This window comes from Protopterus annectens, chromosome 1.part1 (assembly GCF_019279795.1).
Source record: "Protopterus annectens isolate FY-2018-M chromosome 1.part1, PAN1.0, whole genome shotgun sequence".
Classification (NCBI taxonomy): Eukaryota; Metazoa; Chordata; order Ceratodontiformes; family Protopteridae; genus Protopterus; species Protopterus annectens.
Window position 1 is genome coordinate 1630179055 of NC_056726.1, and position 14411 is coordinate 1630193465.

The following is a 14411-nucleotide window of genomic DNA, read 5'->3' on the forward strand; positions in this document are numbered from 1 at the left end:
AACTTTCAGGAGTCGGCCGACCGGCACTTGCGAACTGCTTCTGCTTCGGGCACCGCGCGGCAAGAAAGAATGGTTAAAACGGCATTGGCTGCATGTTTTATACCCCCTGACATCATGGAAGAGGAGACGGCAACCGACGCAGGACCCAAGACTTTGTTATTCAGGCCGACTGAGGGCAACCTGCCAGCAGATTACGCAAATGTAATGACTGCAACAGTGTAACACGAAGAACATCTATACATTTCTTGGCATTAAGCTTGAGCCCAGGGCTCTGGCACCAAGCATCTATTTCTGTAAGGCCCTTTTGTAGAATATCCACATCATTTGGGGGATTCAATAATGGCTCCCAGTTTTCAGTCATCTGCGAATTTTGTTAGCCAGAGTCCCTTAGTGCTGGCCTGTACTTCAGAGAAGTAGATGCCAAACAAGAGCGGTCCCAGGACTGAACCCTGAGGTACTTGGCTTGTCACTTGTCTGGAGCTGGAGTTTGAGCCGGCTAATTTTACAGTGTGGGTTCCTTCAGTAAGCCAGTTAGCAACCCATCGAGTGACGTAGGGATTAATGCCCAGCTTAGTAAGTTTATCTAGGATTCCAGATTGGGGGATGGTGTCGAAGGCCTTGGCGAGGTCCAGATAGGCTGTGTGAATTTCCTTACCCTCATCCATGGGTCTGGAGACTGATTCAAAGTCAATCAGGATGAGGAGACAAGATTGGCCCTTCACAAAACCAAACTGGGTGGGGTCCAGTGTTTGAAGGTTGCCAATGTCTGTAAGTTCCATGATAATGTGTTCCATGGCTTTGCAGATCAGGCTCGTTAGACTGATGGGACGATAGTTCCCGGGATCCTTGGTGGATCCCTCTTTGTGGTGTGGGATAACTGTAGCTGTGTGACACTCATTGGGCACAAAGCCTGAGGTGATGATTAAACCTGAAACTTAGGTGAGGTGCCAGTTAATTTTGTAGTTCATGTAGTACACAGCCCAGGATATCATCTGGTCCCATGGATGCTGTATTCTTAGCTTTGGAGAGTATTTTTTTACCTGTGTGGCTGTTACCGGAATTTGGCAATCTTTTGGTATTGAGATGGGTCTTTTAAGGAGTGAGATATAATGCCATTCTGTTGTAGCTCAGCAGATCTGATCATTGCCATTTAGATTCTTGACATAACTATAGAATGCCTTGTGGTTATCCTTTGAATCTTTGGCAATTTTATTTTCGTAACTAGCTTTGGAGGATTTTATGAGGGCTCTCAGTTTCTTACTGAGGCTGGTAAGGAAGTTTTTTGCATCCTGGGATTTTCCTCTTTTCTGCAACAGTTTCTTCCCTCTGTTGTATAGTTTGTTTATGGCAGGGGACCACCAGATTGGCTTCCTTTTTTTGGAGGAGACCGTCTTGGTTCTGTTTGGAATGGCATGATTCATGCACGATTTGATGTATTCGTATACTGCCTTAGTGTAGGATTCAGCAGTCGAACTTCCAGTTCCCATCTGCATGGGTGTCATGAAGTTTGTCACTTCTGACTTGAGTAGAATGAAATTGCCTTTGGAGAAGTTTTTTATGGAGGTTTCCCTACTGGGGGGTGGGGGTGGGATGTGGACGTCAAGGGTGATTAGCTTATGGTCAGACCTGACCAACGAGGGGGTGACCCACTGGTGTGGAGCATCAATCTCCCATGTTGGTAATGACCAGGTCTAGGATGTTTGAGCCCCGGTGGGACTATGGATTAGTTGGTCCACGGCGTTGGAATTTATGAATTCCAAGAACCGTTGGGCAAAGGTGTAGGTACCCGAGTAGTTTTCCCTATTAAGGTCAGGATAGTTGAAATCATCCAGTATTAGGGTGTTTGCTTGTATCTTAACATTTTCTAGTATGTTTAGAAAGGTGTAGTGAGATTCTTGGGGCATGGCGGGGGATATGTAGCAAGCTACAATTTGGATTGCAGTCTTACCTAGTGTTAGTTGCACCTGTAGAATTTCAGATGCATTGTGTTGAGCAACTAGCCTGGAGGTGTGAATATCCTTGGTGAATATGGACACTCCTCTGCCTTTAGTGCTTCAGTCCTGGTTGGTTAATGTAGCAGCACATTATGTGAGGGGCAGAGAGCTTTGCAGCCAAAAGTGAGAGTTGCTAGCCTCAAATTCATATGGATCCTGCATACCGGTTCATTGAGGAGTATGGAAAAGAAAACATTGTATTACGGAGTTTTAAACACAAACTGGTGGGACCTTTGGGATCTGTGGCAGGCTGACAAATGGAAATGGGGAAAAAGAAAGATAATAAAAAAGTTTCAGGGTGCTAAGGATGATTGTATTACACACAGAGAAAAAACTCTTTTGAAGGTTAACTACATTAAAGAGTGTGCATTCCATTTCAGTATGGCAAACATTCAGATCTTTTTTCTTCTCTAGATCAGCTCTTTGATAAGATGCCTAGATCTTCCCAAGTGTTTCACCTTTAACACTATCTAGTTGCCATATCTGCCTATCACGTTAACTTTTATCAGGTCTCAATGAAGACAGATCTTCTATTTGCAAATAATGCTTTTGGTGATGCAAGTAAAGAAAGGTATGCCTTGGTTTCTATTTTCCTTTTATGGAAATTGTGCATTACAAAATATAAAAACAGGATAGGTCTTAGTAGATAATCCCATAGTACTTTAATGTACACTTGAATTTATGACAGCTTCCCTCAGTTCTCTAACCTTAATTTGCTAACATTATGCCTTTAGTTTTTCAGCATCGGCCACTTCTTCCCTTTCTATATTCCTCCTGATTATCCTACACAGGAGACTAGTCTATTCTTCCAAGCTTATACGTCTCCACTGTTGCCTCCCTCCCAGTGTCACTGCTAACACAGTTATTCACTTTAAAGGCTGCTTCTCATATTTCTCTGATAGAGTGGACCAGACCCTCCATATTATGTCATTACCGAGAGCAATGATGATTGCGAAAGCATCATCAAAAATCACATTTATCAATTAATTTCTTTTACACCACGAAGGAGGTATTTATGAAGTGCATCAATTTAACAAAAATATCACTAGTTAGAGATGTCTGATCAGGTGTTATGAATGGCATATGCCTTCTGGTGACATTTCCCCTGGGGGAAAAATAGTGCTTTAGCAGTAATGAAAATCTAAAAACAAATTAGCAAAAGGGGTTAATTTAATAGACCCAGGCAATTTGTTGACAAGTATGCACAATCCAAAACCAACTGAGAAAATAACAGATTATAGCAGAATGCAACTATACAAATATGCTCTTTGAATTTATACTTCTTGCAAAACCACAATAAATGTATACTAGGGTGCAAGATCAAGAGCATAATACGAGACAGCTAGGATTTGTTTTAAGCAGAAGGATCTTTTTGCAAGCATCAACTCTAGACAAAAGTAACCATTGATAATTTCAGAATTTCCACATCTCAATAGCATTAAGAAAACAGGAACTCATCCAGAAAAGCAGCAATTGTAATTACCTTGGATCAAACTTTGGAGTTATGAGTGGTGTAGGTCCCCAAACTGAGATATCACAAGACCTGGAAAAGGCAGGAGTAAAAACTTTTCGAGACTGCCTGTTGATGAGCAACAAAATACAGTTACAAACCATTTGCCTTAACAGTTTATCAGAGAAAGACACTCTTACATAAACAGAATCAGTATTCCACAAATGGCAAGTGAAGAGAGAATATTTAAACAAATTCAGATACCATACTGTGACTGAGGCCATATTGTCTTAATACCACACCTGCAAAGAAAATCTACATTCATAACAATGTTCCCTGTAGGAAGGCAAAAAACAGGAGAGACAAAAATGAAGAGCATGAATGAAAGAAAAAGGGTACCTAAATTTGAAAAGCAGATTATACATAGAAGTGAAGTAGAGGAAGGGTGATCACTGAAAATGTATTCAAAAACATCAGTTTTGGAAGTTTAAAACTTAAGGTCTTGAATTCAAATTTAAGGACTTGCCATCAAAAACTGAAAGTTCCAGTGCACATTAGCCATCCATTAGACTATTAGGAAGAATCATTCTTGACAGGTCATAAGGGTTAACTAAAACAACTCTGCCATCTTTTCAGAGTTATTTTTATCCCGAGTTTTTTTTATCCCTGTAATATTTAATCACCTAGGTACATTTTAGAATAAAGACACCCTTCAGCAGACAGCAGAGACTTTCTTACGGTATCAGCTGATGTATCCATAGATCCTTCTTGATGGATCCCATTTTTGGCTTCTTTTCCATGATGACCTCCAGGGAAGCAGTCCAAAAAAGACCCCCCCCCCTCAAGTTGCATCTCCCTAGATTTAAGTCTATCCTGAGGAGGGAAAGCACCTGGACAGGGAAACAAAAATGGAAGAAAAGAGGGAAGGTGACTAGGGGGTACCCACTCTCACCAAAGGACGCCCACAGGATTTAAAAGACAGGATGGAGAAAGTGAAATAGCACTGAAACAGGGAATATACTCAAACATCTACTATTATGCTAAGTTACTAACACAACTGTACTGCACAAGTGGCCCAAGATCAAAGTTCCAGATGTCTTTGGCTACTGTTGTAGTAATTAGTCTTGAGAAAAATTCTCAGAGTTTACAAACTGATATGTGGCTGCCTCCTGAGAGGACATGATCACAGGAGTCCCTGAAGAGGATGTAATAGCATTATTGTAATACTTGAAAAAAGTGTGGAGAGAGAGTCCATCCTGCAATCAGCTATTCAGTTATGTACTGACCCCATCTCAAGGAAAGAAGTGGAGGTTTGTAGTAGGCTTCTGTGGGGAGTCTGCATGTCCTCCCTGCAGTCGAGTGACACTTAAAGACATGCAGGTAGGTGTGTACGTGAACGGGTGTGCCTTCTTTGAAGGTTGGGCATCAGGCTGGCAACTCGGCACCGTAGAAATCCACTGCCAATCATTAGTGGACCGGAGTCCCACTGTGTCGACCCTTAACCGGGAAAAGCCAAAAGACTTTTTTATCCTCCAAGGTGTCAATAACCAGAGGAACACCTAAGGGTTTTGACCCTGGCAAGCCAAGAAGTTCTCTAACTTTTTAGGCATCAGAGTAATCCTTAGTTTCCCATTTAAAGTATTTATTCAGTTGAGGGTGTCTCAACATGAGAAACACTCTGATAGAAAAGCCAGAGTATAAGGGGTCTTTCATGGTCAATACACAGGGTGTGTGTGAGTGTTTTTTTTTTTTTTTTTTTTTTGGGGGGGGGGGGGGGGGGGGGGGGCCAACATCTGGTCCATATAATCCAGTTTGCTCTCCACCATGTCCAAGCATTCAGGTTCTTCTAGGGGAGGACATTTACCTCTTCCTTTTTACATTAGGAATCACCAACACTGGTAGTTGTCAAGAAGGTGACTGCAGGTTAAGGAGAAAAAAAACCCACACTGCTGCATCAATGTGATCGGCTCTTGAATGGGGCCTGGGAGAGAGAAAGGTCTGTTCAGCTCATGATGAGGTAAGCTGTATTAACTGCCTTTGAGCACCTCACAAACGTGCAAAGAATGTTTTACCTTAAGGAGTTAAGAGTTCCAACAATTCTTTTTGAAGGTTCTATCTTCCATCCCCCACCAGTTTTAGCTTCATCTGTGCCAGAAGGGTTTCCTGGAATCTGACCACATGCAAATGGCAATTTAAAGCTCTCATGGCCAGGGAAGCCAATGTATAAACTTTCTTTTTGCCAAATTTATTTTGGCTTCTACAGTCTTTCATTAGGTAAGGGGTTTCTAGAGGTGCTGTCTTTGGCTCCCTTGGGTCTTGAGGAAACCAACTAAGGATTCACTATAGAATTCTAAAACAGGTGCTTGGGTGTATCCATGACTCTACAGAAATAGTCTGGTTTACTGAGGGCAGGGGATTGGGAGTCAGGCTGCAGGGAGAGTCTATGAAGACATCCACAACTATTAGAATTGGAGTAAAAGACAGGTATATATTGTATTTAAAGTGTAAAATCCCATGTATCTTAAACTGGCATTACTATTTGCGTTTTGGAGCTTTTCTCCCCGGGCCTCCACTGAAAATGGGCATGTACCCAGCCGGACTATCCCGGTCAACAAATGTAAAATAAAATAAAATAAGTAAGTATATGCACAGGAAGCATAAGAAATCCTCTTGCTCTTTTCTTAGATTGTGGGTAATCTTTAGACTCACAGTTGAAGAACTCCCCTATCCTGTGGAGAGTCTCTCCAAAAGAAAATTCCACAGCAGGTGAAGCTGAGGAAATGTTTTCACCAGAATCAGTATCAGCATATAACCCTGAAGATATCTGGTCCACATATGCAAATTGATCATTTTAGGCATAGGAATCGGAAAACTCGTGGGTGGAAATGATTCCTCCAAGAGAAGTTCCTGAAAAAAGGATTTGACCAGGACACAGCAGTTTGAATCTCAAAATCCATTTGATCCTCAGCTAACCTCACTAGGTCATGCAGGCACGCCTGAAGTGAGAGAGACCAGATACCCAGAAGGCCTACACTAAGGCAAATTGGCAGCAGCATTTTTCTGTTTGGCCTTGGGTCTGGTGTTGAGTGTGATGTTGGTTTTTGTCAACCCAGGCCGCAGGCAGGAGAATGCAGCCTGCGCCCAGTCTGCTGAGGATTCCTATCTGACATGGGTGATTCCACCTTCTCCATTAGTAGCTCTGGAATGGGAGAGAGAAGCCTGAGTTTGTCGAGCAATGACCAACCCATCTCATGCCCCAAGCTCTGCAGTGTGTGAGCACACTGCGGAAACTGATACTGTGGAGGACTCCAAAAGGGTCTTGCCAGAGGCCTCTGCTGCTCACGGGTGGGACTGTGAACATGTCTCTCCCCATTCCTCAATCAATAGTCTGGGTGAACGATCTGACAGCAATAGGTTGTCATCCAGTACCTTTGATTCACTTAGGGCACTCTTTCTTTCAAAGAAACTGACTCGGCACAACCAGTAGAAGCCATAGTGCATATAAACACCTGACACTGAGCGTTTCAGACAATTCTTGTCTCCATTTAATGGTTTGCAAATTAAAATACACGCACTGGGGATAGTTGGGCACATCATGTTCAGGGCCCAGACAAAAGGAAGACTGCAGAAATCCCGATGAGGGATTGATTTAGCCACTGATGTCCAACTTTAATACTAGCAATAATTCAGGAAAAATTGGTCCTCATCTTGAAATTTAGCTTTAGCAGTTTTTTTTCCTCTGGAGTCAGAGCTACTGGCAGAGACTGCAAAGGCCATATAAGGGTCCAACAGCAAAAAAAGTAGTGTGTAAATGGTGCTGATAGACTACACTTGTATGTTGGCGTTTGAAAAGAGGGAATTCGCAACACTTGGAGGAGGGAATAAAATATCTGGCAATGAAGCTCGTTAAGGGCTTCCATAACATGAAATCCCAAGTCTAAATCATTACTACAACACTTAAACATGAATGTCTTTGGTTCTTCAATGAACTGTTATTTGTAGCATCCATTTGTCCTTTGTATTCTCTTCCACATTTATTAGGCAATAGTTGACTCCTCTTGCTTTCTTTAGATGAGAGGGAGGGTGATGATGTGGTTAGGTTTGAAAAAGGACAACTCATGTAGTCACAGTTCCTCCCCACTAGTGGGAGACCACTGTAGCTCTACAAGCATTCATTTGTGGTCTCCTTACAATTTTGTTTTCTTAAACTCTCTCTTCTTTTGCCTGTTTGCTATAGTAAAGAATGAGCTTAGATGGACAGTCCCTGACATACCATACCACGGGGAAGTGAAAAAGCTACAACACTTTGCATAATCTTGCGCTTTCCTCAATTTTCCTAATCTCGCTCTTGTCCTCAATTTTCCTAAAATATTCAGCACTGGGGATCCCAAAGAGCATCTCCTTCTCCAGTAGGGCATTAAGGAGCTAAATTTTTACACTCCTTGACAATGTTTAAAGCATCAACCAGACACATCACCTTATGACTGACCTTGTTGCCTCCACCCTGGATGCTACAGCTACAATATTATAAGCACACTTGCACTGGTTTGCAACTTGACACAGTCTGGATAAGCACCATCAGCTCTGCCCTGTGCACATCACACATCGCCATGGGCTTCATCATGTTGTCTAGGAGAGCAAATTGACTGCGTGTCTCAATTTATGCACCTGAAGGCAAAAGTGGTAGCTGTATAGACAAGACTTCTCAAACTAGTCCAACACTCTACTTTCCCTGTCATTTGGGAGACTACTGGGGTCAGAAACCTACAAGGACTCCTTGCCTGCATTCAAAGATATCCTGCTAGCTTCATCATAGGGTTCTTTGAAAAGAATTTATCAGACTCCCTGATTGTACAGAACCTGTCAAGCTTGGTTTCTTGAAGGATGCCATAAATGCATGCGCAGGTGTCCTGAGAAACACAGACGTTTACGGACATCCAGATGCAACATGTCAAAGTACCTTTCAGGGCATCTGATGCCTCCTTAGTTTCCTATTTGAAGTTCGCATTAATTCTACAAAACGGGCTCCAAATTCTATTTCCTCTGAAGACAGGGCAGAACAAATGGTGCTTTCTGTGTTGTCACTAGCATATACTAAAGGGGAGGACATTTGGAAAAAAAGCAGTCCAATTACTCCTCACCAAAATAAGAAGAGTCATCTACCTAACAGGAGAGGCCTTGATCTTGACTTTACCAGATGAAACTTCATAATGACAATAACCAGAATTTGACTGAAGGTTCTGTAAGGCCTGAAAGAAACTGTGCCATTATCTGTTGATAGCCTAGAAAAAGTGAGGGTGAAAAGGACCCACCATATGCCTAGCAGCCTCGACCAAGGTATACATATGTCACCTTCAGTGTCCCTTTAGCTTAAATACCTGCCTTGCAAGTCTGGGACTGTGGGCAGGCTTCTTGGACTTTCACTTCATCTCCTTACATGTCCACCCTTACTATGGCATTATGTTGCCAGTCTTCTACTTCACAGATGACATGAGATTCTACAATGGGCATCTGCGATGGCACATCTATTCTGGCAGCCTGACCATCATTGCCAGCTAAGTGGGACATGCTCTTGGCAATATGACCTACAGAGAGGCTTCAGAGGCCTCAGAAGTCTGAAATGTATGGTGAGAGAGGCTGGGAAAGCACTTTATTGGGGCCTACATCCACAAACCATGACAGAAAAGATGCTAGAGTCTTGACTACTGTGTCTGATTGCTTCTTTCTTGGGGAAGGGTGGGGAGGGGTTGGAAACCAAGAACAAACAAGGTTGCCATGGCAGACTAGGTTTGAGCCTCAAGTTTCTTTGGGTCAGAGTTGTTTTGCAAGAAATGCTGCTTACACTTCTTAAGGTTTTAAGAATAAAACCTTGACAAACCCTGCAGTCAACCACTGTATGTCTGAGGCCTAAAACAAATACAAGTGAAACAAAATGAGTCAGACAGTACAACAGGACCAGTGGGCACAGGTAATGAATAGCTCAAACGTGTAGCTACAGATATATTACAAGTTACTTTGAGCAGATTTAATAATTATATAAAAAATACACACATTTTATATATCTATAGGTTCATAGATAGGTACTAGTCTATTGGCCCTAGGGCTTATATAAGCCTAGCCAAAAAGGTACCCCAGTTTTTGCCACCTAAGAAAATTATTTTCCTGTGCCCCTGTCGAGCAGAGCCACAGAGGTGATCCCCGGGGTGAATTTCCCATTTCCCATCCAGTCATCAAGATTTTTCTTGAAGAGTGCTAATGAGGAGCTTTGCTTGATATAGATAGGTAGTTTGTTCCAGAGTATGGGAAGTCTCTGGGACAGGAATCTATCCCTCCAGCATGTTCTGTTTATTGTAGTGACACGGTTTAGGCCCCTAGAGCGTGTAGCTCGGAGGAACTGGGATTTCTTTTAAGTGGAGCATCTCCAACAGCTCTGGGTTTGACAAAGCTTTGTATAGTAAGCAGAGATAGCCTCTGAGTAGGCGATATGTGACTGAGTAAAACTGGAGTTTTCTGAGATGGTCTGCGTAGGGCATCTGTTTGAGGCTGGTAATCCTTTCTGTGAGGTATTTCTGCGGCCTTTCCAGTTGTTGTAGATGTCTTGTGAAGTACATACCAAAAGGGGCGTTGTACTTCAATAATGGGTCTAATGAGTGATCTAGAGGGGAACAATGACCTCATTTTTCCTGGATGAGAAACCTTTTGTGATGTGGTGTGCCATGTAGAAGGATTTCCTGACTACTGTGGCGATGTGATCATCAAACGAGAGACTACTGTCTACCTGTGTCCCAAGGTCTCTTATCACACTTTCGGTGTTAAGTAGACTACTTTTACCAAAGGGGGTGACAATGCACTTTTTGGCATTGAGCTTGAGGCCATGGCTTTGACACCAGGCATCTGTCTCCGTGAGGCCCTGTTGTAGGAAGTCCACATAGTTAGGTGTTTCGATTATGGCTCCTAATTTACAGTCATCTGCGAACTTAGTTAGCCAAAGACCTTCTGTGTTAGCCTTTTTTTGGAGGATAGCATTGTGGTTCTGTTGGGGATAGCACAATCCATGCACTCGTGTAAGTGCTTATAAAGTGCATTTGTGTAGGATTCAGCAGTCGTACCTTTATTGCCCGCCTGCATGGGTGTTGTGAAGTTTGCCACTGCAGTCTTAAGAAGCGTGAAGTTGGCTTTGGAGAAATTTTTTTTCAGTGGTTTCCCTAATGGGGGTGGGGGCAGGATGTGGAAGTCTAGGGTGATTAGCTTGTGGTCGGATCTGACCAACGAGGAATTGACCCTCTCGTCTGGAACACTGGTCGCCCATGTTGGTAATGACCAGGTCTAGGATACTGCTGCCCCTGGTGGGGGTGTGGATAAGTTGATCCAAGGCAATGGAATTTATGAATTCCAGAAAACGTTGAGCAAAAGAGTTGGTACAAGAGTAGTTTCCCCAGTTAATGGTGTGGTAGTTGAAATTGCCCATTATTAGGGTGTTGGGTTGTACCATAGTATTTTCCAGTGTATCAAGAAATGAGGAGTGGTAATCCTGGGGCATGATGGGGGATCTGTAAGCAAGCTACAATTTGGATTGCAGTCTTGCCCAGAGTTAGTTGCACTTGAATAATCTCGGATGCATTATGCTGAGCAACTACCCTGGAGGTGTGGATATCCTTAATGAATATGGACACACCTCCACCTTTAGTGTTTCGGTCCAGGTTAGGTGGCTGAAAGGTGTGGTATGAATTGTAGCCTGGTAATGCAGGGGTGCTCTCTGGAGCCTTGAACCAGGTCTCTGTCACTGCACAGATGTCGATATTCCCCATTTTAAGGAGTGCCTCGAGTGAATGCATTTTGAGGTTTAGAGTTCTAGCACTGAGTAGCATTACCCTCAGATTTTGCTTGCTTGTACCTGTTAAAGTCGTGAATTTGTCATTTGAACCTTGCCTAAACAAGGGGTGGCAAGAGCCTTAGTCAGTACCCGGAATCCCAAGGGCGACAGGTGCAGGCCATCTCTCACAAAGCATCGTGGTCTGTCGATCATGTCATCCCAGGCAGACAGATACTGGATCCTCTTAGAATGACACCAGAAGCTTAGCCAATTGTTGAAGTTAATCATTTTTGTCCTTGTACTGTGGTATCATTCTGGGTGATGGCAGGATGCTACTCAGGGCTAGGGTCTACCTGCCTGGGCTACAAGATCGGAGTGCTCCTCCATGTCTCTTTTCATGCAGTCCAGGGAGGAATGTCTCAGGTCATTTACGCCAACATGGACAATGACAAGTGTCATATTTGTACTTGTTATAGAGTGACCAGAGTGCGTGCGTTATGTGGTGGATCCTGGCACCAGACAGGCAGCTGACAGTAACTTTCTCCTTGTTTAGCCTGGTGAGTGGAACATCAGTGTGCCTGACTATAGAGTCACCTATGAGTAGAGTGTTGGGTACGTTGTTATGCCTTATGGGCTGTGGTTGAGTGGCACCTGAGTTTATGGGCTGTCATTTGAGTTGTGTTGGGGGGTGGGGGGGTGGGGGTTGCTTGCATTTCTGCTTTGGAGGTCTCTGTTGCTTGAGCAGATTTTTATTGAGAGCCTCCGCGAATGTAGGTGTGTGTTTCGTGTTTCTATGCGTGTGTTTTGGTGGTGTAGGTTTCAAGGGACTATGTGATGTGTGTGGTGTGGTGCGGTGCAAGTGTTTACCTTCTCCTCTTGACTGTCTAGTCCAGTCTTGGGTGAAGAGAACTTTGCTTCCAGTTTGGCTACATAAGTGAATCTCTCACAGGTTGTAGTGTTGGGTGGAAGGAGGAGAAGGTTGTCTGTGTACAAGAGGCAATTGTGCTGCATTGCCCAAAGATGCCCAGATTCATCAGTTAGACAGGAGAAAACACTGGGAGCTGACCCTTAGACATGCCTGGATAGGTGCTTATTTATTAAGTATTAAAAACTGTTTTCCTCTAGACAAGTGAGGAAAGTTGAGTGTTGTAGTAATTTGTAGCTTATTTAGTACTTACGAGTTCTGAACAAGTGCTGAGCTCAAAGAAACAAATTTTAGTGGTAAAACTAAAAAAATGGCTAGTTCTAAGGGAAAATTTGAAGAGCAGACTTGATGGCGCTGGGAAGAGTTTAACCCAAGCTAAGCGGCGATGCATAAAGTGTACTTTTTTTTTTTTTTTTTTTAATATAACAGTAGCAAATGAGCAAAATGATATTTTATATATATATATATATATATATATATATATATATAATTACATATGATTATAATCATTAGCTGATCATGATCCAGAACTTAAGCAATAGTAGTATAACAACTCAAAAGCTAATATACTGATAGATCAACCATACTATTGGATATATGCATCCAATCAACAAAAATGTATAAAAAGGTGAATCAGACAAGGTTTAGGAAGTTGACAGGGATCTGCACACCAAATTCGAAAATCCGTAAAAAATGTCCAAACCAAGTAAGTAAACTTGTACTCAACGTTTATTTAAGCCACAAAGTCTCTGTTGAGCTTTTCGTCGGTGACTCCTCACCGACTTCCTCAGAACAGGAAATAAACACATTCAACATGGGTATAGCTTTACAGTGATTGATCAGGTTGTGCATGATAACGGGGGGGGGGGGGGGGGGTTTCCTATTTGTTGGAACTCAGAGAATTGCTTTGGCAATCGAGGTTGGAAGCATACCATTTTCCAGGCTTGAACAACATGTTGTCAATTTCCTGTGTTCTGAAATTGAAATGTTTGATAAGGTAGTTCTGCTATTTCATACGTTAATGTGCAAAATTATGATACATGTTTTTCAGTAGCCTTTGTTTATAAAAAAATTTTTTTGCACATGTATTGCTCCATCATGGGTCCAATTTATTTACCATGAAGTGAATTATTTTATTTTAATACATATTTCTGGTTTCTCTTTTCACAAGTCAAGCCTGTTGGCTATTGACTTATTGTTTTTTAATCTTATATCGTTAAGGGAGTGTTTTATACTTACATATGTTTTTAAACAGTCATGTCTTTTCGTATGTCCTTTTTAATATATTGAAATTTTGTATTCTGCCCACAGGTGGCAATGTGGCAAAAGTTGGGAGTTATATTGAAGTATTTAAACAAGATGTGTTGAATGTGTTTATTTCCTGTTCTGAGGAAGTTGGTGAGGAGTCACCGACGAAAAGCTAAACAGAGACTTTGTGGCTTAAATAAATGTTGAGTACAAGTTTACTTACTTGGTTTGAACATTTTTTATGGATTTTCGAATTTGGTGTGCAGATTCCTGGCTTCTCCTTGTGTAGCAGCTGGTTTTCTCTTTTTTATCGTTGAGAAGGTTTAGGAAGTTGGCATAATGATTAAGGTGTTTAAATACACAAGGTACACGGCTTGATTCTCACCTTTGAGGGGAAACTGGCTAGGCTTAAAATGGCCTGCAGGGGTAGTTAGCCTAGTACTTACCTATGAACCTATTCCGCATCGTAATTTGCATACTGCTAATTAGCAATACTTGATTTTTCTTCATACATAGGGACCTAAACAAGCATCCCAATGACAATAAAAAAAAAAAAAAAAAAAGAAAATGTAACTGGCTGAAACTAGAACTTGAGAATTATATGTCAGGAAATATTTATGTTGCCATTTGACTGTCCAGCTATAAAAACACATCCCTTTAAAATTTGGCAATAACTGGTGGCTAACCACCCACTGGCTCAACTCAGATATCCATGATTTTCCAACTGATCAGCCAAACTGTGATGAATGGCCTCAATGTAAGGAATGCAAGACAGTGGGAAGAAATTACCCATGGTTTCATAACTGAACAGGGGAATGAGTATGGCATATGCAACAACTTGTACTGGCATTAATCAGTCAAACAAAACCACATATGCAATATTAGCTTGTAAGACATTGTGGAGTCATGAAATTATTACAGAAAGTGGTGCCATTGTAAATCAAATAGAGATTACTGAACTTTGTACTGGAGAACACATTA

At 42.1% G+C, this 14411-nt stretch overlaps 1 protein-coding gene across 1 annotated transcript in view; it reads right to left on the minus strand.

The window, feature by feature from the left end:
- The window catches only part of CDCA8 (cell division cycle associated 8), a gene marked incomplete in the record, with an annotated part of 717361 nt that overhangs the window by 354031 nt on the left and 348919 nt on the right, over positions 1-14411 (minus strand). The window contains 1 exon segment of the mRNA XM_044083643.1: positions 3478-3573. Within this exon segment, the coding sequence (XP_043939578.1) occupies positions 3478-3573 (96 nt within the window).